The 26829-nt window shown below is 40.7% G+C and overlaps 1 protein-coding gene across 8 annotated transcripts in view; it reads right to left on the bottom strand.

Annotated features, from left to right (window-relative positions):
- The window catches only part of MACF1 (microtubule actin crosslinking factor 1), a 332073-nt gene that overhangs the window by 207513 nt on the left and 97731 nt on the right, over positions 1-26829 (bottom strand). For 7 of the 8 annotated variants that reach the window (XM_036443784.2, XM_036443786.2, XM_045584819.1 and 4 more), the window contains exon 2: positions 1080-1141. In XM_036443784.2, the coding sequence (XP_036299677.1) occupies positions 1080-1141 (62 nt within the window). Of the gene's footprint in view, positions 1-1079; positions 1142-23867; positions 24126-26829 lie in introns of those variants that run through there. The other variant, XM_045584820.1, reaches the window with a different exon arrangement.

Raw genomic sequence — 26829 nt, forward strand, 5'->3', positions numbered from 1 at the left:
AAACAAGGAAATGGCCAAGGTTAGGACCCTGGGGAGCATCAACACGGAGACATACAGAGAGAGAAAAGCCAGTGAGAGAGGCAGGTAAAGGGCATGCATAAGAGGGAAGAGGTAATTCAGTAAAAAGCAGTGTCTTAGAAGCCAATGTGTGAGAAAGCTTTAAAAACTAGCAAGTCAATCAACAGTATGAAAATGCTACAGAGAAATCAAATAAGAGGAAGACAAAACTAGGCTATTGAGAATGGCAATTAAGAGGTCACTGTGAGCCCTAATAGGTTTGGCTCAGTGGCTAGAGCATCGAACTGTGGACTCAAGGGTCCCAGGTTTGATTTCGGTCAAGGGCACATACCCAGTAGGAAGTGTGCAGAAGGCAGCAGCTTATCGATGTTTCTAACTCTCTATCCCTCAATGAAATATATATTTTTTTAAAAGAGATCACTGTGATCTTTCCAAAAGTAGTAATGATTATAACTCAAAAACAGTTTTCAAACCTTGACTGCCACATTAGTCATACTGTTTATCCTTACGTGCATCTTTAACAGGTCTCTACCTTGGTTTCTCTTTTTAAAAATAATTAATAAAATCTGCCCCCAACCCTTACCATTCAGGGGATGTTCTGTATTTTAAACTGCATGGTGGAGATATATATATATATATATATATATATATATATATATATATATATATATATATGAAAAAATTCTTAAACTGAACATTTAAGATTTGTGCAGAGAGAGAGAATACAAAATCCACTGCCCCATCCTTACATAGTAATTACACTTAAAAATAAAAATGTAAACAGGGGCTTATAAAATAATTTGAAAAGTATTCTTTGAATCCTGGAATCACCCACACAATATCCTCAACCTCAGCCTTCTAAGGTAATGTCATATATTACTGTCCTCACCAAAAAACTGATCAGTAAAAGTTTCCATACTGTTATGATTATGTTCATCTTAAAAATAAAAAGTCACATGTATCTCCAGCAACTTGAACCCAGGGCAGCTGTCTGAACTCTCTGAGAGAAGGGGCTGGCAGATCCAGATTAAAGCAGCCGGGGTGCCAGGGCAGCCTCCTACCTTCATCAGGTGCTTGTTGACCCACTTAGTGAAGGTTTTCTTCTGAACGCGATCCCGTTCATCTGTAAAGGAAACACAGACATTGATTGGCTTAGCAAGACCTGAGGGACAAATTCCCACACCGCCATTCCTTCAGGACATGGAGACAATTTCCACCGACAATGAAAGTGTCTTTTTGTTGGGAGGGTCTGGCCTATCTGAACTTTCTCTTCTGTCCTGACCAGGCTGTTACTGTACAGACTACACAGAATCACGGGCCTCAAAAAGCATGTCATGGTAAAGTCTCCTTCGCATCATAATTCTCTGGAGAGCAGAGGGAGTCCCTGCTTCCCCTACAGAAAGCGCTGAAAAGCCAAAGCTGTGGAAACTACCAACAGAAAGAGTGGAGTGGCCTTGGCATTTGGGACACTCAAACTGCAGTGGTTAAATCTCACTCCTCATCCTCGGTTCTGCCCAATCAGTGCTCTCCTCCCCGACTACTGCCTTCATTCCCATTTCCTCTCCAGCCATTACCAACCAGCCCAACTCCCAAAGCTGCCCACTTTACCCATTGCACAGCTCCTCTCTCCATCCCCCTTTCTCCTAAGTCTTACAGAGGCCGCATTTCTTTCTAGGCAAACTCCTTTGGTCTCAATTTTGTCCACTGCTTTGACAGAAACATAACCATCAATACTTGACAATGACTGCTCCAGAGAGGCCCAATCCTGTGACGAACTCACTTTCTTCCAAACTGCCAATTCCCCAAAGCCACTCCCTGGACACAGACCATCCAATCCCACTTCTTTCTATTTATTTGAAGTCCATGCCATTTCCTATACCATCTTGTTCAAATCATCCTATCAGTCGACCATTCCCTGCTTCCCATCCGCTCCACATGGCAAATTTGCCTTAACCTTCCCTGACACGTGGTTCACATTCATTGTCTCCACATGTATCGTCTGGCAGGAACCCCAAATTACTTCAACATGTTTGCTGACAATGCATCTGAGCCTGCTTGGCTTTCAATTCATATCCAGCCATGACAAGGCCACATCCTAGGCCTCATTCCTTCTCCACACAACTATTTAGCAGTCATCTCTATCAATCTCTCACACCTCCTAATCATCCTCAACCTCCAATACTCCATTCTTATTGTATTAATTAAGAGCACCTAAGATTACCCAAATCTTTGCTAGACAACGTGGATAAGCAATTCAAAGCTGCCACCATTAATACCCCAGCAACTCCCACCTGCCTAACCTTCTACTACTAACTTCACATGACAATCTCCGAACCTGAATTATCTCCACTGCTTACCAATTCCATTTCTCCTCCAAGTCAGAGAACATAGAGGAGAATTTTCACACAAACCTCAGCGAGGTGTTGGCTCCTCTGTCCCAGCATTCCCTTCTCCTGGTCCCTGTGAAAAGCTATGCAGGTATCATTCCAAATGCCAGGCTCTCTTTCCACTGCAGGTGAATTGCACATCTACTCACTTTCTAAGTTTACAATCACTTGATAGTCTTATACTCACCTCCTTCTTTCAGCCTTGAACCCTTCCCTGCTTTTCAAGAAATAATTATCTCTTCCTACAATAGACCACAGACCTTAGGAATAAGAGTATACTTTAGAAGTTACATAGTTTAATTCCTTGCTGATGCATCAATCCCTTCAACAATAAAGAATCATATGTTCGGGGTTAAAAGGTCTGTCCAAACCATCTACAATATTCCTGACACTTACAACTTAAGATAACAGACGAAGATCCAAGCTAGCTGTGGAGTAGGTGGAAGTTCCACTCACCTCCTCCGAGTGCCAAGATGGATTTATAACTAAGTTATAGATCAATCAACCTGAATAATCAACTGAAGACTAGCTGAACAGAAGTTATAAACAATGATCTACAGAAGAAGCCACATTGAGACTAATAGTGAATGTAAACTATAACTGAAAAAACAAAAATAAAAATAACAAGATAATTAGAGAAGTCACTACCTCATAACAGAGCACATACTAATTTAATAGTTCCATAGAGTTTCAGAAGCTACTTCTTTATAAATTCTAACTATTGGCTCTCTTTGGAACTGTTAAAATAACAAGTATAATCTATCTTTCACTTCATAGAGTCCTGCAAGTATTTGAAACCAAAATTTTCTTAAAATATATTTTTATTAATATCAGAGAGGAAGGGAGAGGGAGGGATAGAAACAGCAATGATGAGAGGGAATCATTGATCGGCTGCCTCCTGCTTGCCCCCTACTGGGGACTGAGCCTGCAACCCAGGCCTGTGCCCTTGACCAGAATCAAACCCAGGACCCTTCAGGCAGCAGGCCAACGCTCTGTCCACTGAGCTAAACCGACTAAGAAGAAACCAGGACTTTTATTCGATTTAATCACTACCATTCCAACATATTTCAATCACTTGTTCTTTTTAGATGCTGACTCAGTTATCCATCATCATCATCATCCTTTCCAAGCCTGTATCATCCACAGACTGAATCAGAATCAGCCTGCAACTAGTCTCATCGAAGTCACTGGCACACTGCTCATACTATTTATTTTCTCCTTGTGACATGCTACTTTCTTCCTCTCCACCTCTCCAAATTCAATTTATTCTTTAAAACCCAGCTCATTTACTCACTCATTTACTTTTTAATGAAAAGATATTTTAAGGACCTACACTGCTTGGAACAGACTATGTTACACAAAGTCACAGTCCCTACCTTCGAAAGAGCTAACAGTCTAACAGAGAAGAGAAGTAACTTCAATACATCTGTTAAGTGCTGTATCAGAGTAAGCACACCATGCTCAAGAACACAGCAGTCCATCTGAGAAGGGAAGGGAAGCATGGGAGCAGGTTAGTGAAAATTTCCAGGTGAGTGACTCTAACTAAACCTTAAAAGATGAGAAGTTAACAGGAGACATTAACAAGAGAAGGGACAAAGCTACTACATGAAGTTTCATCTACTGCAAATTCATGCTCAAAAAACAGCAAATATTAAGGATGGTTGAAAGACTGGATGTGTATTAGATAGTGGTAAGACTTAAAATTGGATATGATGCCATGGACCAAATTATGACTTTTCATGACAAGCACAGGAGTCTAAACACTATCACCAAGAAACTGATGAAAGGAAGAGAAGGGAAGGGGAGGGGAGCACTGAGAGATTTTAAATAGAAGACCGACAAGATCAGTTTTGGGTTTGAGAACCTTTCCTGACAACTCCAGTTCTCAGTAGTCTCTTTGTTCTCCAAATTTTTATGGTACTTACCATGCTAATCATTCCATCAGCACTTACATAATGGTATAGAGCTCTGAACTTTTCAAAAGCTTATTCTTACATCATTAATAAGATCATTTACTCTTAAGGAAAGAGACCATATTTTACTTTTTGTATATCCCACATCCCACAGCTTCTAACAGCTAAAGATCTAAAACTTATTAGACCTAAAACTAAAACTAAACTGGCCAATATATTATTAGAAGACTGGCTAAAGAAATAGACAGAATGAAATCAGAACAAAGTTATCTTACAAGAGTCCAGTCCAATATGTAAAAACCCCAACATCCCAGCAAGTATCACCTGTGTGCTGAGATGTGCAGACGTAAGCTAACTAAAAACTCCGCCCATGACATTTTCACCAATACCAGATCCACTGTTTCACTGAATTTATTATCTTCATAACCAAGAATAATAGTGTTTCTAATTTTACAAAATTATCTCAGAAATCACATTTATTATTTCTTTTTTAGAATTTCTTTCATTATAAAAGTTACATATGCTTGCCGTAACAGGTTAAACAATACATAGATAGAAAAGATTAACAGATTTACTTTTAAACTAATTAATATTTTAAAGAAGAGGTGGAATTCATGTGACTTCTTTTTAGTCCACTGCCTTATTTCTTTTAGACCTAAAGATGTGACTAACGTGATCAACTTTCTATGGTTCTGTGGACGAAAGGGGCCACATGCTAACCTGACAAGCTCAGACAAACTCAAAGACCTAAAGTAACCACAAAGGATGGTCTGAAATTAAACTTTAATTAAAAGCAGTTGTGGTGGGTATCTTCACTGACAAGGTCAGCCTTTACCTTAACTGAGCCACCTGTCTTTTTGCATCTATGACAACATACCCTTGAAATGTCTGGGTAACTTGTAACTTCCCTTTTTCTGGACCCCTTGAGGCACAATCTAACAGATACTACAAATTCCTTCATTGTTATCATGTTAATTGTTGACTGTTAACTATCCCGCACCCACCTAAGTATGTGTCTATCATTTTACTTTTCACCCAATCCCAGGGTTCCCTGCCCCCTTTGCTTTCTCCCGCCTCTCTAATCTATCAGCAATGGGTTTCGTGTAACCCGCCTACCACCCTTCCTTAGATTGCAATGTATAAAATAGGTGAGAAACCACCATTCTCTGGAGCACTACCCCAATCCCTTGAGGAACTGCTTCCCGGCAATTGTCGACAGTTTGGCTCAAATAAACTCACAGAAGTTCTTTACAGGTTTGAATGTTTTTACATGAACAGTTTTACTCTAAAGAGTTCGCCTCTGTTCACCTACTAAACCCTCCCAGGAAGATAGTGGACTAAGGAAATCTGATGGTATCACATCAGTCATGCTTCTAATTATCTAAAAAACTGGCTTTCAATCCAGGGGAAGAGGTGCAAATACTAATTCTGAATATAATTCCTAAGGACACCATGAGTTCAAGCCCTTCCCAAGATCAACCACAGCTTCTCAGAAAGGTTTTATAGGGCAACTTTCTTGAGATCCTATATTGCAGACCCATCAATTACATGAAAGTTCTTTCCCGATTTAAGCATCATGACAAGAGGATATTGCGGTGCCTGAAGTTTAAAGATCTTAATATTTTAGCAAGGAAATTCATTAGGGAAGCCAAAGAGCAACTTTATCACAGACCTTCAGAAAGCTCCAAATAGCTCCGAGCTCCAAAGGTTGTAATAAGTTTAAGTTTTGGCACCCTCCACATAAATCCCTCACTTAATTCCAGTCCCAGCTAAGATTTTCTTCCTAACACTGGAGGTAGAATTTGCAGGAGGTACCCTATGTGAGAGGAAAACAGTCCATCACAGAAAAGGAGATATTCTTGTACATGTTTCTTATAAACTTAGTCTCACCAAAGGCTATGTACTGACAAAGGAGAACCCAACTGCCCACTGGGAAATTCTTAGATTGAGTACACTGAAGCATCAATTAATCACTTGGGGGTTACTTAATTAGAAGAATTTAATACTTGTGTCCAACTTTTTTAAGACCACTACAGGTCACCAAGTTACCAATACCTAGTGTTCTTTATTTTCATTTCACTGGCAGAGATGTCCCTCCCAAATAATTTAATCAAGTCCTTCCACCCAAAATCTGGATCCTCCCCTCTTTCCTTCTCCTCAGGAACCTTAATCCAGCCATTATCCCTAGCTTGTATACCTTTTAACTACTTCTTTCCCCTTGGCTTCCTGGACAATGTTCACTGTCTGCTTGCCCACCTTCTCCTCCACCATGTGACCTGACTTCCAGCCCCACAAATTCACTGAAACTGATTCCCCACACCCCCTAGTTGCCAAACCAGAAGACACTACTAATCATTCCTTCACCTTCTAAACCCATCCTCCCTTTTGAATCTGACACTCCATTCTACTTGGTTTTCCTCCTTCCTTTCTGGTCTAGAGAGGAGGTTGTTCCAAATCACATAAAACTAAATACAAAATGTTGGGTGTTATATACACTGTAAGATCAAACAAACAAACATACCAAAAAACATAGCTTAAAAAAAAAGTTAAGTATAGCTGTTATCTTACATCCTCCCATAATAATTTCACCTACTCCCATGGTTTCAATTATAGCCTATACACTGATAATTGCTAAATCCATATCTTCAGCTAAGGCCTTTGTCCTAAGTACCAGTCATATGTCTAATAGCCTCCTAAAAAATTCATGCTCATCTCAAACTCAACTTGTCAAAAACTGCTCCTTTCTTCCTGCTTCTAACAAATTTCCTTACTATAATCAATCTGTTATGAACTGAATACATGTACCCCCCCCAAATTTCATATGTTCAAATCTCAACTCCCAATGTGACAGATAATATTAAGAGAGGAGGCCAGAGCCCTCTAAAAGGGATCAGTGCTCTTACAAAAGATATCCCAGAGAGCTCTCGCCCTCTTTCTACCATGCGAAGATTACAGTGAGAAGTCAGCTATCTATGAAGCAAGAAAAGGGTCTTCACTAGACATCGGATCTGCACCTGCCTTGAACTTGGACTTCCATCCTCCAGAACTATGAGAAATAAATATATGTTGTTTAAGCCATCCAGTCTGTGGTTTTATTACAGCAGCCCAAACTGACTAAGTCATCACCCTTCTCTCAATGATGCCAGCAATCTTTCTAATAAGACTGATCTTGTTATTATCCACCTTAAAAATCAATCCTTCAATGACTCCTTAGCCTCCTAATAATATTGTTAACAGCATTTTACACATATTGTTTCTAATGCTCAACAGCTCTGTATGCTAGATATTATTTTACTAGAAAGATAAAATCCAAAGAGTAACTTGCCTAAGATTACAAGGTAATAAAGTCAAATTTCAACTCAGCTCTATTTGATTCCTAGGCCCGGCACCTCCCATTCAGGATAATATTCAAACTTTTTAGCTTGGTATTTGAGACCTACTATAATGTGATGCCTGTCTGCCACTCATCCCTCTCAACTCTTTGGTAAAATCTCTAACTTTCCACTTTGCTGAAGAATCTTGACTTTGTACTTACTGTTCCTCTGCATGGATTCCAGCTCCCCTTCTCTGACTACTCATTCTTCAGCATTCAATTTAACTATTACCTCTTCCAGGAGCTTTTCCCATCCTTTACATACACTTATTTAAATGATATTCCTCTTGTGCTTACTGCAAGGTATCATAGTTTACCTATCTATATTGTCTATTAGGAGCAAGTAAGATACAGGCCCAATGTTGGAATGGAAGCCTGCACTTGAGGCACAAGGTTCTGTGTAAAAATTTAATACAGCCTATAATTCCATCCAGTGCATTATATATTGTTTTAAAAAGCACATGAGCCCTAACCGGTTTGGCTCAGTGGATAGAGTATCAGCCTGCAAACTGAAGGGTCCTGGGTTCAATTCTGATCAAGATCATGTACCTCGGTTGCATGCTACTCCCCAGCCCGGGCCCTGGTCAGGGCTTGCAACCAATCAATATGTATCTCTCATATTGATATTTCTCTCTGTCTTTCCCTCTCTCTTCCACTCTCTCTAAAAATCAATGGGGAAATATCCTCAGGTGAGGATTTTTTAAAAGCACATGAAAAAAAAGCCTTTGCTTATTTCCCTGAAGGCCACAGAAAAATCACAAGTGGTTCAAGAACCCCAGAAAGCACCAACCACCTGGAAATCTAAAAACGCTATACCTAAGCTGACAGAGAAGGGAAACAGTCAGAATAGGCCTATTCCTTCACCTCATCAAGTTTACAATCTAGTGGGAGAGACTAAAACATAATAATTAACAATAATACCAAACAACTAACACACCAGGTACAAGCTCCATAAAATCATGCTGGTAAATACAGTTGATTAATTCTGACTGAGGGATAAAAGAAAGAGTTCATGAAAGGCATGGTGTTTGAACCTTGGATGACGAGTAGGATTTTGGCAGCCCAAAAAGGGATTAGGGAATTCCAAACTGAAGAAAAAGCATGAGCAGCAATTTGAAGACATACAGTACACAGGATGTGTTTCAGGAAATAGTATAATGATGCACAGTGTACACTTAGCAATGTAATGAGGAAAGAAACTAGAAGGTCACCTGAGGTCGTGTCAGTTCAGAAAGCTGGAGGGGTGTGAGCACTTAATTAAATAGCTAAAAGGATACCATTGACATTTTCTAAACCGAAGGGTTTTATGGAAAAATTACTCTGGCCCTGCACTAAAGGCCAGAATGCAGCAGAGAGACAAATAAGAGGTAGAAGAATGATTTAGGGGTCAACTGTGGCAATCAAGAAATAAATCTAAGCTGAACTAGAGCAGAAGCAGCAGGAATATAAAGAGGGCAGGTAGAGCTGCATGGTGATGTAGGGACAGAAACAATAGCCCTTAACTAGATATTGACCTGGGGAGCTTGCCCTGGGCTAAGTGCTTTAATATCATTTATCCCTCATAATGAAATCTATAAACTAGGATCTATTTTAATCTCCTTTTAACGAATGAGGAAAACAATGCACAGAAAGGTTAAGCAACTTTCCAGTTCGTATAGTTGTTACGTGGTAGAGCAGGAGCCTCATGCAGATAGTGCAGGAAAGGGATAACTAAAGTTTCTAGTCAGAGCAACGAGGCGGGAAGAGTGGTGTCTGTGGTAAGGAAAATAGGAGGCACAGATTGGGTGAGGGCAGTTTGGGTTCAGCAGAAGAAAAATGATGAGATGTTAGGACCTTCCTGCAGATAGCTGAAACCTTAGGTCTAGAGTTGGAATTGAGGGTACAGATTGGAAGCTAACAATTAACAGCTGTGGCAAGTAGAGCAGATAGCCTATTTCAACAAATCGTGGTAATTCCCTAAATTCCCACTCCGCCATATCACCCCCTTCTCAAAACCCCTTAGAAGAGGAGCAAGTCCAACTCCTTATCTTCCATAGCCCGTTACAACCACACGGAATCCAATTCCGGTTTTTATTCTGTTTGTGTCAGGTGGTTGGAGGAGATAAAAAATAAGGTATGGCCTCTGACTTGAAAAAAATCTACAATCTATCTACTTTTACAACTTTATCTTTGGATTATCCCCTGCATGAGTCAACTTCGACCATTGTGATCTTATTTTTTACAAACTTAACTTTCACATTCTTGCCTTTGTTTCTCCCTTTCCGCCTACTGGGATTTAGATCTGGCCTCCTTTTGTCTTATCCAATTAAGAGCCTCCTTACCAGGTCCTCTGGAGGTAGCACTTCTCCCTTTACACCAAGCATGTCAAACTCCAGGACGGCATGGGGCCCACAATAGTTTTGTGGCGGAGCCAATACACCAGTATGTAAAAAACTTTTATATATATATATATATATATTTTATTGATTTTACACAAAGAGGAATTGAGAGGGAGAGAGAGTTAGAAACGTTGATGAGAGAGAAACATGGACCAGCTGCCTCTTGCACACCCCCAACGGGGGAAGTGCCCGAAACCAAGGTACATGCCCTTGACCGGAATCGAACCAGGGACCTTTCAGTCCGCAGGCCGACCCTCAATCCACTGAGCCAAATCGGTCCCGGCTGTAAGAAACTTTTTAATAAAAATTTCATAACTTAATTTTTACAACATATTGTTATACATAATTATTAATAATGAACTACAACGTTCGCTAATGACTGATTGATTGATTACTATAACCGTGTTGCATTCATATGTGCTTCATACACAGATGCACCACGTCTCTCCACTAATAGCAGCAGTGAATATTTTAGCAGCCAACTGCCATGTCATTAGTCTTGGACTCACTTGTTTGGTGTGCACAACAGGAAATATTTTGCTTTCGAAAAACAAGAAGAATAGATTCATTTGCGTTACGCTTATTAATTTATGCAGTTATTCGGTATCTGGTAAGTTAATGTTTAAGAAAAAATATTGATTTTTATTAACATGTCCTATTATTTTATGTTAATGATTACTCACTTATTTTAGCCCTTTGTATTCAGCATATCTCTATCAAAATAAACCTATGTTTCTATGAAAATTGAAGCTTTTGTTTTTTTTGCGGCCCACCTAAGCTTCAGCCTTGTTTATTTGGCCCACGTTAGACTTTGAGTTTAACTTGCTTGTTTTACACCTTTCTGACTATGCCAGCACCTCTGGATGCTTCCAGATGCCTGTGTTTATTCAAGTTACTTGGCACACAAGTACATAAAAGCTATCTCTACATGTAAATCCCATTTATCTAGCTGGACTTGTAGCCCTTTGGAGTCAAGAACCACGCTTTAAATTTCATTCAATATCTAATATTTAATATAACAGTAGCCACTCAAAGCAAACTCATTCATTTAACAAATATACTGAGAGCCCACTATCTGCCAAGGTTATATCCACAGGGTCACTTTAAAAGGGTATTTTCAAAGTCAGACTAAAACGTATTCTCATAATGAAAAGACTGCTGTTCAGCAGGGAGCGGGGATTTCCATTCGGATATCTCTTCTACATTTACAGCTTTCCTAAATCTTTGCCACATGTGGACCCAGGAACTTTGCACCACTTAATGTAAGCCCAAAGAAAATGGGATGAATTGGAGATGAAACAATTAAAATGTCTCACCAATAATGTATAATGGCGCCATCATTATAAATGATTCCTGTACTCAGAAGTATATGTCAACTTTAGGAGGTAAGACTGACCTAGGTGCCCTGACGAGTTTGGCTCAGTGGATAGAGAATCAGCCTGTGGACTGAAGGGTCCAAGGTTTGATTCCTTGGTTGCGGGCACATCCCCAGTAGGAGGTGTGCAGGAGGCAGCTGATTGATGTTTCTCTCTCATTGATGATTCTAACTCTCTATCCCTCTCCCTCTCTGTAAAAAAAAAAAAAATATATATATATATATATATATATATATATATATATATGTATTTATTTAAAAACTGACAGAGAAATACAGTGTCCAAAGAAATGTATATACACACTTTGAATAATTATAAAGGCATTTATTAAGATATACTTTATTTTCAAGATATAATAGAAATAGTTGTTAAAGTGTGTACACATTTTTTGGGACACCCTGTATATTGTGTTTACTCTGTGTCAGGCTCTGTATGAGGATTGTCTCTAGTATTTGATTTAATCATCACATTCTATCAAGTACATTATTTATCTTCTTTTTATAGTTCTGATGCTCAGAAAGGCTTCTTAATAATTTGCCAGAAACTCATGGTAAGTGGCAGAATTGACCTTCAAATCTCAATCTGTCATGAACCACAACACTCTACTGCCAGCATGAAATTATTCTAAGGCAACATAATATAGTCCTATAGAATGAAGGGAAGAAGAGAGGTGCAAGCTATAATCATAACAGGGATTCATGATAGGCACCTATCACCAAGGGTTGGTGCAGACTAAAAATGTCTTAAGACTTGGGAATTTGGGGGGAAAACCCAAGAAACTTCAATGCAAAATTAAAATTTTACGTTATTTCTTAGTAAAACCTGAACTTTATTAATAACTAGAGGCCCAGTGCACAGGTTCATGCATCAGTGGGGTCCCTCAGCCTGGCCTGTGCCCTCTCGCAATCCAGGACCCCTCAGGTAATGTCATGTGTGAAGTGGCCAGGGAGGAGCCGGAGTCTGGGCCAGGCACGGCACCGTTCCCGCTCATCCAGGCCTCACTGCGCCTGCCGCTGCCACCACCTCTTGATAGTGGCGCCTGTTGGACAGCTGAGCAGCGCTCCTGCTGTGGGAATACACTGATCACCAGGGGGCAGCTCCTGCATTGAGCATCTGCCCCCTGGTGGTCAGTGTGCATCATAGTGACTGGTCAACCGGTCGTTCAGTTGTTCAGTCATTATAAGCCTAAAAGACCAAACAACTAAACGACTAAACGACTGAATGACCAGTAGTTCTCAAACTTAGATTTCACAAAGAAATATATATATAAAATTCTTTGCAGGACAAAAGTTAAATAAGCCAGGAGTAAGCATGGTGGCAAAAGAAAAGAGCCACAGAGATGGAGGCAGAAGCATGTGAGGAAAGGGAAGAGGGAGAAAAGCTAACTAGTTTCTAGAGTATGTTTTTATTGGAGTACCACATTCAGGAAAACTGAATACTTCATAGGTACAAAGAGATAGAGAAGTTTAAGAATCTTAAAAAAAAAAAATCATGTTAAAGATGAAGAAACTGAAATCAAGAGAGATTTAAGAACTTAGATGAGGGTCACACAGATGCAGAACCAAGTCTATTATACAACTTGGGTTTCCTGGCCACTGGTTCTTACCTTTTAGGACAATCATCTCCCCTCTTTGAGTCTGAGATTCAACTATAAAATGAGCAGTTTAGATTAGGTCAATGGTTCCCAAATACCAGTCTGTGAACCAGTCATATCAAAATCACCTGGGAGCTTGCCCTGGGCTAAGTGCTTTAATATCATTTATCCTTCATAATGAAATCTATAAATTAGGGTCTATTTTAATCTCCTTTTAACAAATGAGGAAAACAATGCATAGAAAGGTTAAGCAATTATTCCAGTTCATATGGTTGTTAAGTGGTGGATCAGGAGTCTCATGCAGATAATTGAAGCAACCAGGGGATTAAGGGATAGGGTGAGAGGAAGATATGTTTTTGCCCTGAACCTTTCCATGAAGATTCTAGATTTCCTTACACTTTGTTAACAGAAAAGGGACCCTTTCATCTCTAAGCACTTTCAGATGCAGAAGACTCTCCCTAGATCGCAGGGAGGACATCTCAATACTACTTGTCAATAACTGAATATTCCCTGCGTGTGCCCCAAACATTAGTATAGTACCAGCTTTGTTTCTCAAGAAGCACTTAAATATCTGGCAGTACTGGCCTAATAGTCAGGAGACGGGATCAGAACCTAGCTCAGCTACTCTCCTTCTGAGATTTCTTCTCAGGAAAGGGAAGAGGGAGAAAAGCTATTTCGATTTTAGTGAAAATCTGCCTACTTGGGTCACAATTTTGTTCTGCTTTAAAGACTCAGAATATAAAATCAAAATATATTAGGATTATCAACCCAGAAGTTCTCAAACTTAGATTTCACAAACCAGTAAATGTTTTCAGATGAATTAGAAAACCTAACAACAAGTTGTCAACTCTTTCTTTTGCTAAATGAGGACATCTAAAAACAAACTACCACCTAACAACAATTCTTTCGTAAAGTAAAGGGCATTTTTGTATAAAAAATGTAGGAAGGAAACTATTTCGGAATAAAGAACAATTCTTTAAATAAGTTTAGCTTTATGAAAGGCACACTACATTTTGCTTGTCTTTTTATTTTACCCAGAACTAAGGATTTGATGTTTAGCTCAAATACCAGTCTGTATATCCTACAGTTAGAAACTGAGAAAGGTTATAGCCAAAAAGGTTAGGCCACTTAATCAAGGTCACAGAACAATTTAAATGAACTCTTTTCCTTTATCATGAGCTAGCTAAGTCACAGCAAAACACTCTTCTGGCCTCCCACCCTTCTTTAGGTCTCATCTGAGACCACCTTCACGCCTCTGTCCCTCCCTCAAAGCTGGCAGAGACGGTAAGTGTAAGAGAATCAGCAATCGCCTCCAAAGAGGAAACCTAGGCCACGACTCCTCCCTTTCTGTACCCCCTGAAGTGGGCTCAGAGGTGGATCCGAAACCAACCAACTTCTGCTAAAAATACACCCTGGACTTTCAAAACTATACAACTTGACCATAAACGTGGTTTCCTGACTCAGGCAAAAGCATTAGCATAAGTTCAGGCTCCATAAAGCAGTCCCACACCCGAAGCTTAGGCTCCTAACTGCCAGTCACTGCAAGCTTCACAAGTTCCCCAGGAAGTGGGGCACCCCAGTCTATTTCACATTTTAACAAGCCCAGATTGTAATGCCTACAAGGCTTCGAAGCCCATTCAATACTGAGTCAGTGAGATCAAGGGCTATTTGAGAGTCCCAGGCCAAAGCAAAGAAAGAAACGTCACATACTAACCCATACAGCACATGCGACAAACCAGGTGGGCGTTGAACTCGTGCTCATCTTGGTAATTGGGCCACATGGCACCCCTGTGTCTGCTGTCCCCGCCTAAAAGGAGGGGGTCCCAAAGAACCTCCAGCTAGTGGCCTGTGCGCCTAAAAACGCCTTTGAGGTGAACAGACAGCCAAAGGGCTGTTCGATGAACAGAAAAAGACAGACAGCAGAAGTAGGGAGAGATGGCTCCACCCACCACTTCCTACTGATCTCCTCCCCGCCTTGAGGTCAGAGAGGAAGCTCCTCCCTAGGGCATTTCCAAAAACTGGGTCCCGGTCTTCAGGCAAATAGCATCCTATTCAAAACAGCAGAGGTGGGAGCTTCATATGTGAAAGTACAGCCAAGTTATGAAGTGAGTGAGCAGGCAGAAGGTGGTCTTTGAGGTACTCTGTTTGCAGAGCAGAAGTTTGTGACAATCACAGGAGAGCCGGCGAGGTAAAATGGCTTGCTGCCAAGTCAGAAACAGTGCATCTATTGCCCAACAACCGTCCTCAGGCTTGCCTCTTCCCAGGCAGAAGTACATGTGAAGTGTCCACCAAAAGTGAAGGCCCACAGAGGGCGTGAGCCCACCCACCGTCTGCTGCAAAGGGAGCTTCACTTCCCCACATTTCCAGCTGCCCGAAGGGAGGCCACCACCTCTCCCTGACGGCGATTCCACCCACTTTTCAGAGTAGCCCAGCCCCAGCCAGCCTCTCAGGTAGATCAGCACAGCAGATTTTATCAACTTCAAAAGTAGTTTTCCTGGTTGCTCCATTCTTTCCCCTCATCCAGCCAGGAATGTTATCCCAAAGTCCCCTCCTCTTCCCAGACCTTCCCACTTTGCCTTCACCATCAGTGCACTTAACTCAGCTGTGCCAGAAATCCTTTTATCCATCAGAGGAGGCTGCTGGCTTGTTTGTCCAACTTGTTTTCTGAGTCTTGGCTAATTGTACCAGACACTGGAATGCTGAAGAAACACAATGAGGCCTTTTTTTATTCAGATGGCCCAGCCCATCTATCGCTTCTTCACAATTTTGACCCAACCAGGGGACAGAAAAGCCAAGCTTCGGTCCTGAAGGACAGACACCCAATCCAGGCCCCAGCCACTCAGAAAGGGCTCACTGCAGATAAGAGCCTAATCACTGGCCCTCGGCTCCAGCTCCCTAAATAGAATGACCCCTTCAGGCTAATGCTTCTTCCAATCCCGTTCCTGAAGGCGGGAGGGAGGGGCGGCACCCAGGAAAGCACGTTTCCAGAGATTAGCCTGGAAGACTGCAAGTGAAAAGAAGTAAGTTCAACAAGCCCTGTGACCAATCTCAGTCCCCGACAGCTTCCTTCACTCCCTGCTGGGCATCCCTCCCCCTACAACCGGCTAATAATCCTGTTACTACTTACTAATAACGGGACTCAGGGCTGACTATCTCTCCTTGACTAAGCTCCCAGTCACCCTGATAACCTGTGACAACTCTGCTCAGTTTGTTCCTCTTAGTACACTCCTCTTAGTCAGCCCTGGAGCGAAGGGTCCTCCTAGCATTTACCTAGTCCTAGGAAAGGAAATGCCTAAGAAATAGGGAAGAGAGAACAGGAAGGAATAGACATTTCCTGATTTATATTTAGTAGCCTTTCCTTTTATGAAAAGATTTAAATTCCTCTCGTGGCGGGGACACACACACACACACACACACACACACACACACGGACGGACGGGACGACTGAGGGGAAGTTAAGGAAGGGGGGAAAGAAGACATATGTACTACTATTTGTAATCCTTCAAACAATAAAAAATAAATAAATAAATAAATAAATAAATAAATTCCTCTCGTGCAGGGACGGTCTTTTGTCTTCGTATCCCAATCTCTAACACACTTAGAAGGCACTCAATAACCTAAGCTAAAATTAATTGAGCATATATTGTAACTGTGAGTTCACATACAATGTGCTAAAAACTTTAAATATCTTTTTATTTAACCCCAACACTTCTCTAAGAAAGATATTACCATTTCTGTTTTAGAGATGCAAGTACTAAGACTTAAAAAAGGCTAAATAACTTAACCAAGGTTTCATTATCCGCTATCAAACTCCAGAGCTCTGCCTCCTGTTATACCCTGCTGTTTCTGAGAGGAACCTAAACCAAAATAACTAAACAGACTATGTATGTAAGAAGGTGGAGTATTCTTGGGAAATAAAAACACTTGACTATGGTCAACAGGTGATTTAGAGCATGTCCCAAATGAACACGTGGGGCAACTTCTAGAAATAGCAATTTCAGTCTCCAAAAATCAAATAATCATTACTGGGTACGGTCTAAGGAAGGTGAACCAAAGTCTGCCTTCTCCTCACTTCCCTAGCATCCCAGCAGAACTATTTCGGCTGAAGGCACTGAGATTGAAGAAAGTAGGGGGCAGTGTTGGGGACAAGGTCAGTCTAGCTGCCAGGAGACCAGGCCTTCCTTCCCTTCAGGTTCTCAGAAGGTCCTGAGTCTCAGAAGGGAAGCTCCCGCTGAAAACAGAGAGAGAACTTAGGAGAGTCAGCTCTTAATTATCCAGAGGAGACCAGCTGTACTAGTATAGTGGTTAACCGAACCATTCCCCTTTGTTTTTGCCCAACTTTTAGTCATTTCATCATTCACTACGTGTCCAGGGATGTTAGGGGCAGGAAAAAGTGAGTCTGGCTGCCACCTGTAAATCTTTAAAATGTTGAGTGGAAGGAAGAGGTGTAAGCCAATATTTCCACATGTGACCAAAAGTTATTTGAGAATTGATAGCTACTGACTTTCTTACAGTCACTCAGAAAATTAAAGTGATATATTTATTTCCTAAAATGCCAAAATCACCCACTAGTTAAGAATATTAAAGCTGATGCAGAAGCTTCTCCTTCTAATGTAACATAATGATTCATATAACACATCACTAACTTTTTTATAATCCCTCATTGGCTTCTATTTCATTTCTTAGTTCCCAATGGTAAAGACAAGCACTTATTTTGTCCTGACAGCCTCAAAGAAAGTACTGTCTTCAGTGATATCCTTTGTTTTTAAAAGAATTTTTTAAAATTGATTTCAAAGAGAATGGGAGAGAGAAAGGGGAAGTCAAAAACATCAATGATGAGAGAGAATCACTGATCAGCTACCTCCTACTAGGAATCAAGCCCAAAACCTGGGCATGTGCCCTTGACCAGAATCAAACCCAGGACTCTTCAGTCAGCAGGTAGACACTCTATCCACTGAGCCAAACCAGTTAGGACTTCAGTGATATCTTTAGTAAAAATAAATTATAATAATGATAGCAAACAATTATACAGTCCTTTCCATGTGCTGAAACTCAAAACAACCATGCAGTATTATTAACCTCATTTTACAGATAAAACAGAGGACCCAACAGATTAATGTTACTCTGTCTGTAAAGGCAAGAACTGGGTTGAACACACAGGCAGTCTAACCCCAGACTCTCAACCTGCTCTCAGCCACAATTCCATACCACATTCAAGCATAAGCCAGATGATCACACTACCAGAATCACAGAAAATCAGAGACCCTTTTCTCTTCTCATACAGATTGGAAATTTGAAGTCCCAAGGAACTAAGTGACCTGTCTAGCATCACACGGTAGTAAGCAGAAGAGCCAGGACTTCTGGCTCCAAGTTTAGTGGTCTTTCTACCACATGGCACAAATCTAGAAAAGAAAAAAATAGCTAGGGAAAGAAAAAAACAAAAATTCTATCTTCATTAAAACATCAAATGCTTTAGTTATTTGAGCAAATATATATTCAATATATGTCACCTATTTATTGAGTAGAACTATTATAAGCTTAACCAATTTTTAGCTAATACAAATGGAAAATGCTCAGCTCATGTTATAAATGGAGAAATAAAAATTAAAAGCAGTCTCAAAAAGCTACACCAAATCTCACAGGACAAAATTTAAATACGTACGATACCTAAAGCCTCATGCAGAAGTTTAAGAAAACCAAACGCACAGCAGTCTCTGGAGGAATGACAACAATTCATGCACAGGGTTTAGCCATTTTATAAATGATCTTAAGTTTAACGACTCAACAGTGTGATGGAGCTACTTTTAAAAAAAATCAATGAGAAAAATATTCTCAGGTGAGAATTAACAGAGAGAGGGGAGGGAGAGAGAGAGAGGTTGGATTGTCCAAACCTTTTGTTTTACAGATAAAGAAAACAAGACTCGCCCTGACAGGTTTGGCTCAGTGGATAAAGCATCGGCCTTTGTACTGAGGGGTCCCAGGTTCAATTCTGGTCAAGGGCATGTACCTAGTAGGGGATGTGCAGGAGGAAACTGATTGATGTTTCTCTTTATCAATGTTTCTAACTCTCTATCCCTCTCCCTTCCTCTCTGTAAAAATCAATAAAATATATTTTAAAAAAAGAAAAAGAAAACAAGACCCAAAGAAAGGAAAAATTTTGTCTTTTTGCAAACAGACAAAATCGCAAATGTTCTTTTCAAGTAACTATAAAGTTCCTTTCCTGTTTATACTATCACAATGTGAGATATTAATAAACTAAAACACAGGGCAACTCTATATCCTTCAATTAACCTATAATGAACACCTCCTTAGGCCATACTCTAGCTAAGCCATGCCCTATAAATACAAAGATGAACAGGACATGACATGGTTAAATTGCTACAGTTTATATCTAATGCTACCTTAATTCCTTTATTTATTAGTTCAGGTAACAATTTACCGACATCTCTTTTGTCTCAAACACTTGAGAAACTGAAGTGACTAAGAGTCCCTGTTCTTGAAGATCGTTCAGTCTAATATAATCTAATTAATGGGGGGAGAGAGACAAGCTAAGGAAGATGACAACACAGGTTTGAAGAAGTACTAACAGTGCAACTGAAGCACAGAAGGAAATCTTACTTCAGTCAAGGAAGGCTTTCAGAGGTGGCAACTACTTCCCTTGCAGGACAAGCATCAAGGTGTCCAGTTGAAAAGAGGATACAGGCATTTCAGATAGAGATCTACAAGCTTTAAAATGATGATGGACTACTAACTAGCTGCTTGTAAGGCCAAGACAGGAAATGAAACTAGAGAAGAAGGCCGGGGCAGATCATGAAAAGCCTTTTAGGTCATGCTGTAGATTTTGAACTTACTTTTAAAAGCAGAGAAGTACTGATGAATTTTTAAGCAGGAGAGTGACAGACAGCTCTGTATACTAGAAAGATCACTCCAACTACAGATAGAAGACAGATTAGGGGTAGTTGTGGGAGGAGAAAAAATAGGGGAAAGATATTATTTGAACAGTCCTAAAGAGAAAAAATGAAAAATGGAAGACACAAACTAAAACAGGAGGAAGACTAGGGAATGAGATAATGTATGTGAATGCAAGTGTGGACAGGGCTGAAACAGTATTAAACAGTATTGAAAACTGTTTAAAATTCTAAATACTAATTGAATGCTAAGCTCTGTCTTACAAGTATTATATGGCTTCCGTACAGACTGTCTTTCTGTAGCTGAAGAGACAGTGACTTGGGAATATGGCTGTAAAAGCCTTGTATCTATTTATATACCCAAACCTCACAATGGACCCTAACCCCTAGAAAAAGGACAGCTAAGAAAAGCTAAGGAATAGTAATCAGTGATTAGTAAAGCTAAGGAATAGTAATCAGTGATTAGTGCTGCACTCCCTTTACCTGTATACACACACACACACACACACACACACACACACACACACCTCATTTTCAGAGCAAAAATAATTTAACTGACCAATGGAAATACCAGAAAGATAAGGAGTTACAAAACCATCTATAGTTATGAAAAGGTAAATCCCTAGGCTGAAGAAGACAGCCTTCAAATATAAGCAAGCCTGATACTTAGAAGACAAAATAGACTTGATCTTCTCTAGACTAAATTTGCACTAATGGACATAAATTACAAAGAGGCAAGTTTCACCTCACTCATTTATGGATAATAAAGAACATTATAAACTGATGAACCAAAAGATAGATATAGAGACAGTAAAGCAACAAGTAGACTGTCAAATTACAGCAGGTAGAGACCTGGGGGAGATAAGAGATCAACTGAAGGACTTGTATACATGCATATAAGTACAACCAATGGACACAAAACTCTGGGGAGGGAGAGTATGTAAGGAAGGGGAGGGGGGCAATGTTAAAATATGTACACAAAGAATAATTTAATAATAAAAAAAAAGAGGCAAGTTTCAGCTTAAAAAAGAACTCCCCAGTTACGAATTTTTCCATGAAGAAGAATGAATAGATCATAGGATGTATGTTCAACAATCAGAGCCCTTCAAGCAAAGGAAGAACGACTTTTTTTTTTTAAGCAAGTTTTTTAATCCTCACTAGAGGATATGTTTTTAATGGTTGGGGGAGAGGACATTGATGTGAGAGAGAAAACTAATTTATTGCCTCCCATATGTGCCTCAACAAAGCAAGGACCAACAGGAAACATGTGTTTATGTGCCCTGACCAGGAATCGAACCTGCCACCTTCTGGTGTATGGGACTATGCTCCACCCAACTGAGCCACACAGGCCCGGGAAAGAATGATTTCTGACAAGGGTAGAATTAAGTAAGAAGCTGGATTAGTTAATAGGTAAGGTACCTTCCAACTCTAAGAGCAAAATAGCAGATGTTACCAACTTTGAGAGTGGAAGAAACAAGAAATCTATACAAATGGTGAGGACTTACTACAACAGGGTATCTTAGAATTACAGTGCTAAAGGAACCTCAGAAATATCCAGATAGCAGTTTTCAACTCTGACAAGAGAACATTTAGTCAAACAAATCTGATATGGAACGCAACGTATAGAACAGGTAACTGCAGAATTTAATAGCATAAATCAATTTTAGAGGTTCACATTTATGTTACTTATGTTAAAGCCAAATAAAACCAGGTAATTTTGATTGAAATTAGAGATTAATTAATTACAGTTATATCAACCTTAGCATCTAATTTATTTCTATGTTGTATTTTACCCTGTTTCCCCGAAAATAAGACAGTGTCTTATATTAATTTTTGCTCCCAAAGATGCACTAGGTCTTATTTTCAGGGGATGTTTTATTTTTCCATGAAGAAGAATACGGTACACATTTATTGTTAAATGAAAATAAAGGAAATTTATTACCTGTATACGGTACGGTAGTACGGTAGCTGTCAACACAAACCAGACAAACTGTGAATCCTACAGTATCAAGAATTTTCCCATTTATTCAATGACAATCATGTCATCATCTTCTGGAATATCATCATAACAATCCAATTCCTGAATTTCCTGGTGAATTTCTTGTGACTCCATTTCTTTCAGAATCAGTGGACCAAATCTCTCCTGTTTAGCCTAGGGGGGCCTTATTTTCGGGGGATGCCTTATATTTTACTCAGAAGGAAACCTGTAAGTAGGTCTTATTTTCGGAGGATGTCTTATTTTCGGGGAAACACGGTATTGCAGGGAACTATTTTTTTAAAACTGATCAATAAAGCACTTAAAGATAGGACTATGACTCCTAAGTTCCACAGAAAATTCTTCACTAAAGATAAACTTTTTTAAAATATATTTTTTATTGAAATCAGAGAGGAAGAGGGAGGGAGAGAGAGATAGAAACATCAATAATGAGAATCATTGATTGACTGCCTCCTGGCACACCCCACACTGAGGATCAAGCCTGCAACCCGGGCATGTGCCCTAATTGGTAATTGAACCATGACCTCTGGTTCACAGGTCGATGCTCAACCACTGAGCCATGCCAGCTGTACTGAAGAAAACTTTTAAAATATTAATTAATATTAGCGATTATCAGTTTAGAAATGTCATTACCATAATGCACAGGGAAAGGAAAGCATCAATTCCACCTGAATATTTCTTTTCTCATAATGTATGAAATATATATGGGGATGAATAACTTATTCGTGTCTTTCTATGCTCAAATACAAGTTCACATTTCAGGAAAGCCATTTGGTGATATCTTTTTAAACACCCTACCACACAAGCAAACATATTTCTAATGTTCTGTTTTTGCTGATACACTTACTGGGATCTGAATATTTAGTCAAAACTTTTCTGGGACTTACTGGAAAGGACACTGGGGAATGACTGAATCTAATTCTAATTCTGTCAAGCATTCATGAACTTTTAATAGAAATCTAAGTCATGTCATCAAACCTCCATCTTAACTTGTAAGAGACAAAGCAACAATATCTCCATACTTGGCTTGGAAGTGTAAGCAAATCACAGTGACAGTAATGAAGGCACTGGGATCCAAGGATGTACTCCAGCAGAAGTTAGACTTTATTAATCTTCAACTCTGGAGGAACAGAATCAGCTAAACACTGCACACCTCAGCGCTGGGTGTTTAGAAGTTAAAGGAATATAATGTAAATAATAGCACTATGGGATGAAAAGAAGGGTCTGTTACCATTTTTTTAATATCTGGACCCAGTCCCTTGGGGAAAAGAACCGTTAGCTTCCTTGCATTTACCGGGTGACTTGGGCACACAGAGCACACTGACGAGCTGCCCGAGGGGAAAGGGACAGGCGCAGTCACACCGGGGAGAACAGAGGCACCCTCGGAGGTGTTCCAAGATGCCCCTCGGCAAAGACACGCACCCAGCTTCCTCACTGACCTTTCCCCTTCTGTCTTTTCTCACCCGAAACTGCGCCAAATCCAGAAACTTCTCTAAGCCTACAAGTTTCCCCGCCTCTAAACCTGGAGGAAGGGGACAGAGTTAATGGATGTTTTAGGTTAAAAACAAAGACCCCCAAACCACTTTGAGATTGAGAAAGTAAGGAGAGGAAGGGCTTGATTCTCTGAGGAAGGACACAAGTCAGCATAGTTGCCACTTCCCTCAGCTTCGAGCCCAGACATCAGCTCATCAAACCAGCACCCTCCAGCCAGGCAGCGTCATAGAACAGGAAAGCGTGTGGATCCTAAAATGGGCACTGGGCTGCCCTGGGACCGGTTTTCTCAGTAGGTCTACACACACACTCAGCTCTGACGGATGAAAGGATGTACTGGCCCTTTAAGAAAAGTAACTGGTAAGACTTCCGTCATCTATCCCTACTTCAAAAGCCCCACCGTAGATTTAAAGAATAATTCAATACCAGTTACCTGCTCTGCCTCTGGCACATCTCTTCCAGTATAGAACACCGACAATCCCAAGAACATGAGTCAAAATAAAGATGGCTGGTGGCAAATAAGATGAATCGAAGAGAGGCATTTTCCAGGCCGGTCCTTTCTCCTCCAGGGAGTTAGCCACAAGCCCACAGCTCGGTGCAGGCTTCTGAATGCCTTTCTACTGAGGTTACTGCTGTCCTTCCTGTGCTATCAGCAGAGGCAGAAGCCGGCAGTTCAGTGTGTCAGAAACTTCCTGGCAGCTTCTCCTCCATCCCGCCTGCCTTCCTCGGCAGCAGTGGTAGACAGGGACTAGCGCTCACAGTGTATCTCAGGCGAAGCCCAGGAAACAACTGGCCAGAGGGGGCGGGGGAGGGGAGGAGGAACCAGGAGAGTGAAAGGAGAGCCTAAGCCAGTGTGGAGCTGACTCAAACTCTATCTCCGGCATCCTCTGTTCAGCTTAAACAAACAAACCTCAGACCCTCTACCAGAAGGGAGGGTGTCGGAGGGGGTCACACTCCACCTTCCATTCCCAGCCCGGATGGAATGCCAGACTTCCAGATGAAGCTGAAAGGAAAAGTCCCAGAAGCCCCAGGGAACCATTTTCAGGAAGAAGGCACAGAGAGGCCTGCACAAGAACCTGGCACAGTCGGAGGGCAACTCTTCCACACCCACAGCCCAGGAGGCGGCAAGGGGCCACTGCAGAGAGGATCGCAGACAGAGAAAGTCCATGGAACAGACCTGACGTCACGGCACGAGAAAGACGAGCAAGGAGAACAAAAACCCACCTGATTTGTACTACCTGTCCAAGGGGATATCAGAACACTCAGTGACAGCAAAAAAACGATGCCTTCTACAATACTAGGGCCTGCTGATGAATGGAAACTTGATATGGGCACTGTAGCAAGCAACTTTAGACACCTACTAAAATGACTAAAATTACAAAGCATGACAACATCAAGTCTTGCCAAGGATATGAAGCAGCTGGAACTCTCACATAGCTGGTGGCGGTGTAAACTGGCACAACCACTCTAGTTTAGCAGGTTCTTATAAAGGTAGGCATACACACACCAGAGGACCAAACAATATCACTCCTAGGTATCTAGCCCCCAAACATGAAAACATGTGTCCACACAAAGATGTGAATGTTTATAGCACCTTTCCTAGAAATAACTAAAGACTGCTAACAATCCAAATGTCCACCAACTGTTGAACTTACCCAATTGTGGTGCAACCATACAATGGAATACAACTCAGCAACAAAAAGGAACGAACTACTCATATACACAACAGCATGGGTGAATCGCTAAAGCATTATGCTACATGACAGAGGCCAAACACCAATGGCTACATACTGTATGATTCCATTTATAGACGTTCTAGAAAAGCAAAATTATAGGGACAGAAATCAGTAAGTGGTTGCCAGGGGCTGGGGATGAGGGAATGGAATTGACTACAAAGGAAGGCAGGAACTTTAGGGGTGATGGAAATGTTCTATATGCTGGTGGTTGTGATGATGGTTCCATGACTGCAAACATTTGTCAAAACTCATTGAACTGCCGAAACCGGTTTGGCTCAATGGATAGAGCGTCAGCCTGCGGACTGTAAGTTCCAGGGTTCAATTCCGGTCAAGGGCATGTACCTTGGTTGCGGGCACATACCCAGTAGGGGGTGTGCAAGAGGCAGCTGATCGATGATTCTCTCTCATCGATGTTTCTAACTCTCTATCCCTCTCTTATTCTCTGTAAAAAATCAATAAAATATATATTTAAAATTAAAAAAAACTCACTGAACTGTATGCCCAGGAGGATGAGTTTTACTGTACACAAATTATACATCAACAGACCTAATAAGCCCATTTAAAAGCTGGAAAGAACCTAAGAAGTCTGCACAGCCCAAGTTAAATATGCAAAGTTCTCACAATGTCACTGTCCCTCTCCTCGTCTACTTTTCTCTGAGGAGACACTTTACAAAATGAATGTGGTCACACAGCATACGAGCGAGAGAAGGTCCAACAGCCGAGAGTACATCTAACACCCTCTGTGACACCCACGCCCGTACCCTTCACTCAGGGAAGAGTTAGAGCCTCATCTTTTAATAAACTTGCTCTTTGCTTGTATGGTGCCTTTTGCACTATGGCATATAAATATGCTTCAGAAAATGCAAACTGTTTTAATATTTGTATAGTTAAATTTAAAAAAATAAAAGGAAGTGTTTTAGATTTGAACAATCTGCTAACTAGATTAGCATATGAAAAAACTAATAAATATGAATGTTTTAATCTGGCATCAAGATCATCTACAATTTTTAAAAATATATTTTTATTGATTTTTTTACAGAGAGGAAGGGAGAGAGATAGAGAGCTAGAAACGTCGATGAGAGAGAAACATTGACCAGCTGCCTCTTGCACACCCCCTACCGGGGATCTGCCAGCCACAAACGTACCTGCCCCTGACCAGAATCGAACCTGGGACCTTTCAGTCCACAGACTGACGCTCTACCACTGAACCAAACCGGTTTCAGCTCATCTACAATTTTTAAAAATATATTTTATTGATTTTTTACAGAGAGAAAGGGAGAGAGATAGAGAGCTAGAAACATCGATGAGAGAGAAAAACACCGATCAGCTGCCTCCTGCACACCCCCTACCAGGGATGTGCCCACAACCAAGGTACACGCCCTTGACCGGAATTGAACCTGGGACCTTTCAGTCCGCAGACGCTCTATTCACTGAGCCAAACCGGTTTCAGCATTCATCTACAATTTTGTTCTAACCTACATTTCATTCATTGAATATTTATTGTGTACTATGTGCAAGGCCCTGTTCTAGGTACTGGGGACACCGTGAACAAAGCAAAGCTCTTCCAGAGCTTATGTACTTACAGCAGAATAAGGCAAGACATGTAAAAAACATGAGTAAATATATAGTTTGTCACATAAATGCTATGGAGAATACTAA

Source organism: Pipistrellus kuhlii, unplaced genomic scaffold (genome assembly GCF_014108245.1).
Source record: "Pipistrellus kuhlii isolate mPipKuh1 unplaced genomic scaffold, mPipKuh1.p scaffold_m20_p_2, whole genome shotgun sequence".
Taxonomy (NCBI): domain Eukaryota; kingdom Metazoa; phylum Chordata; class Mammalia; order Chiroptera; family Vespertilionidae; genus Pipistrellus; species Pipistrellus kuhlii.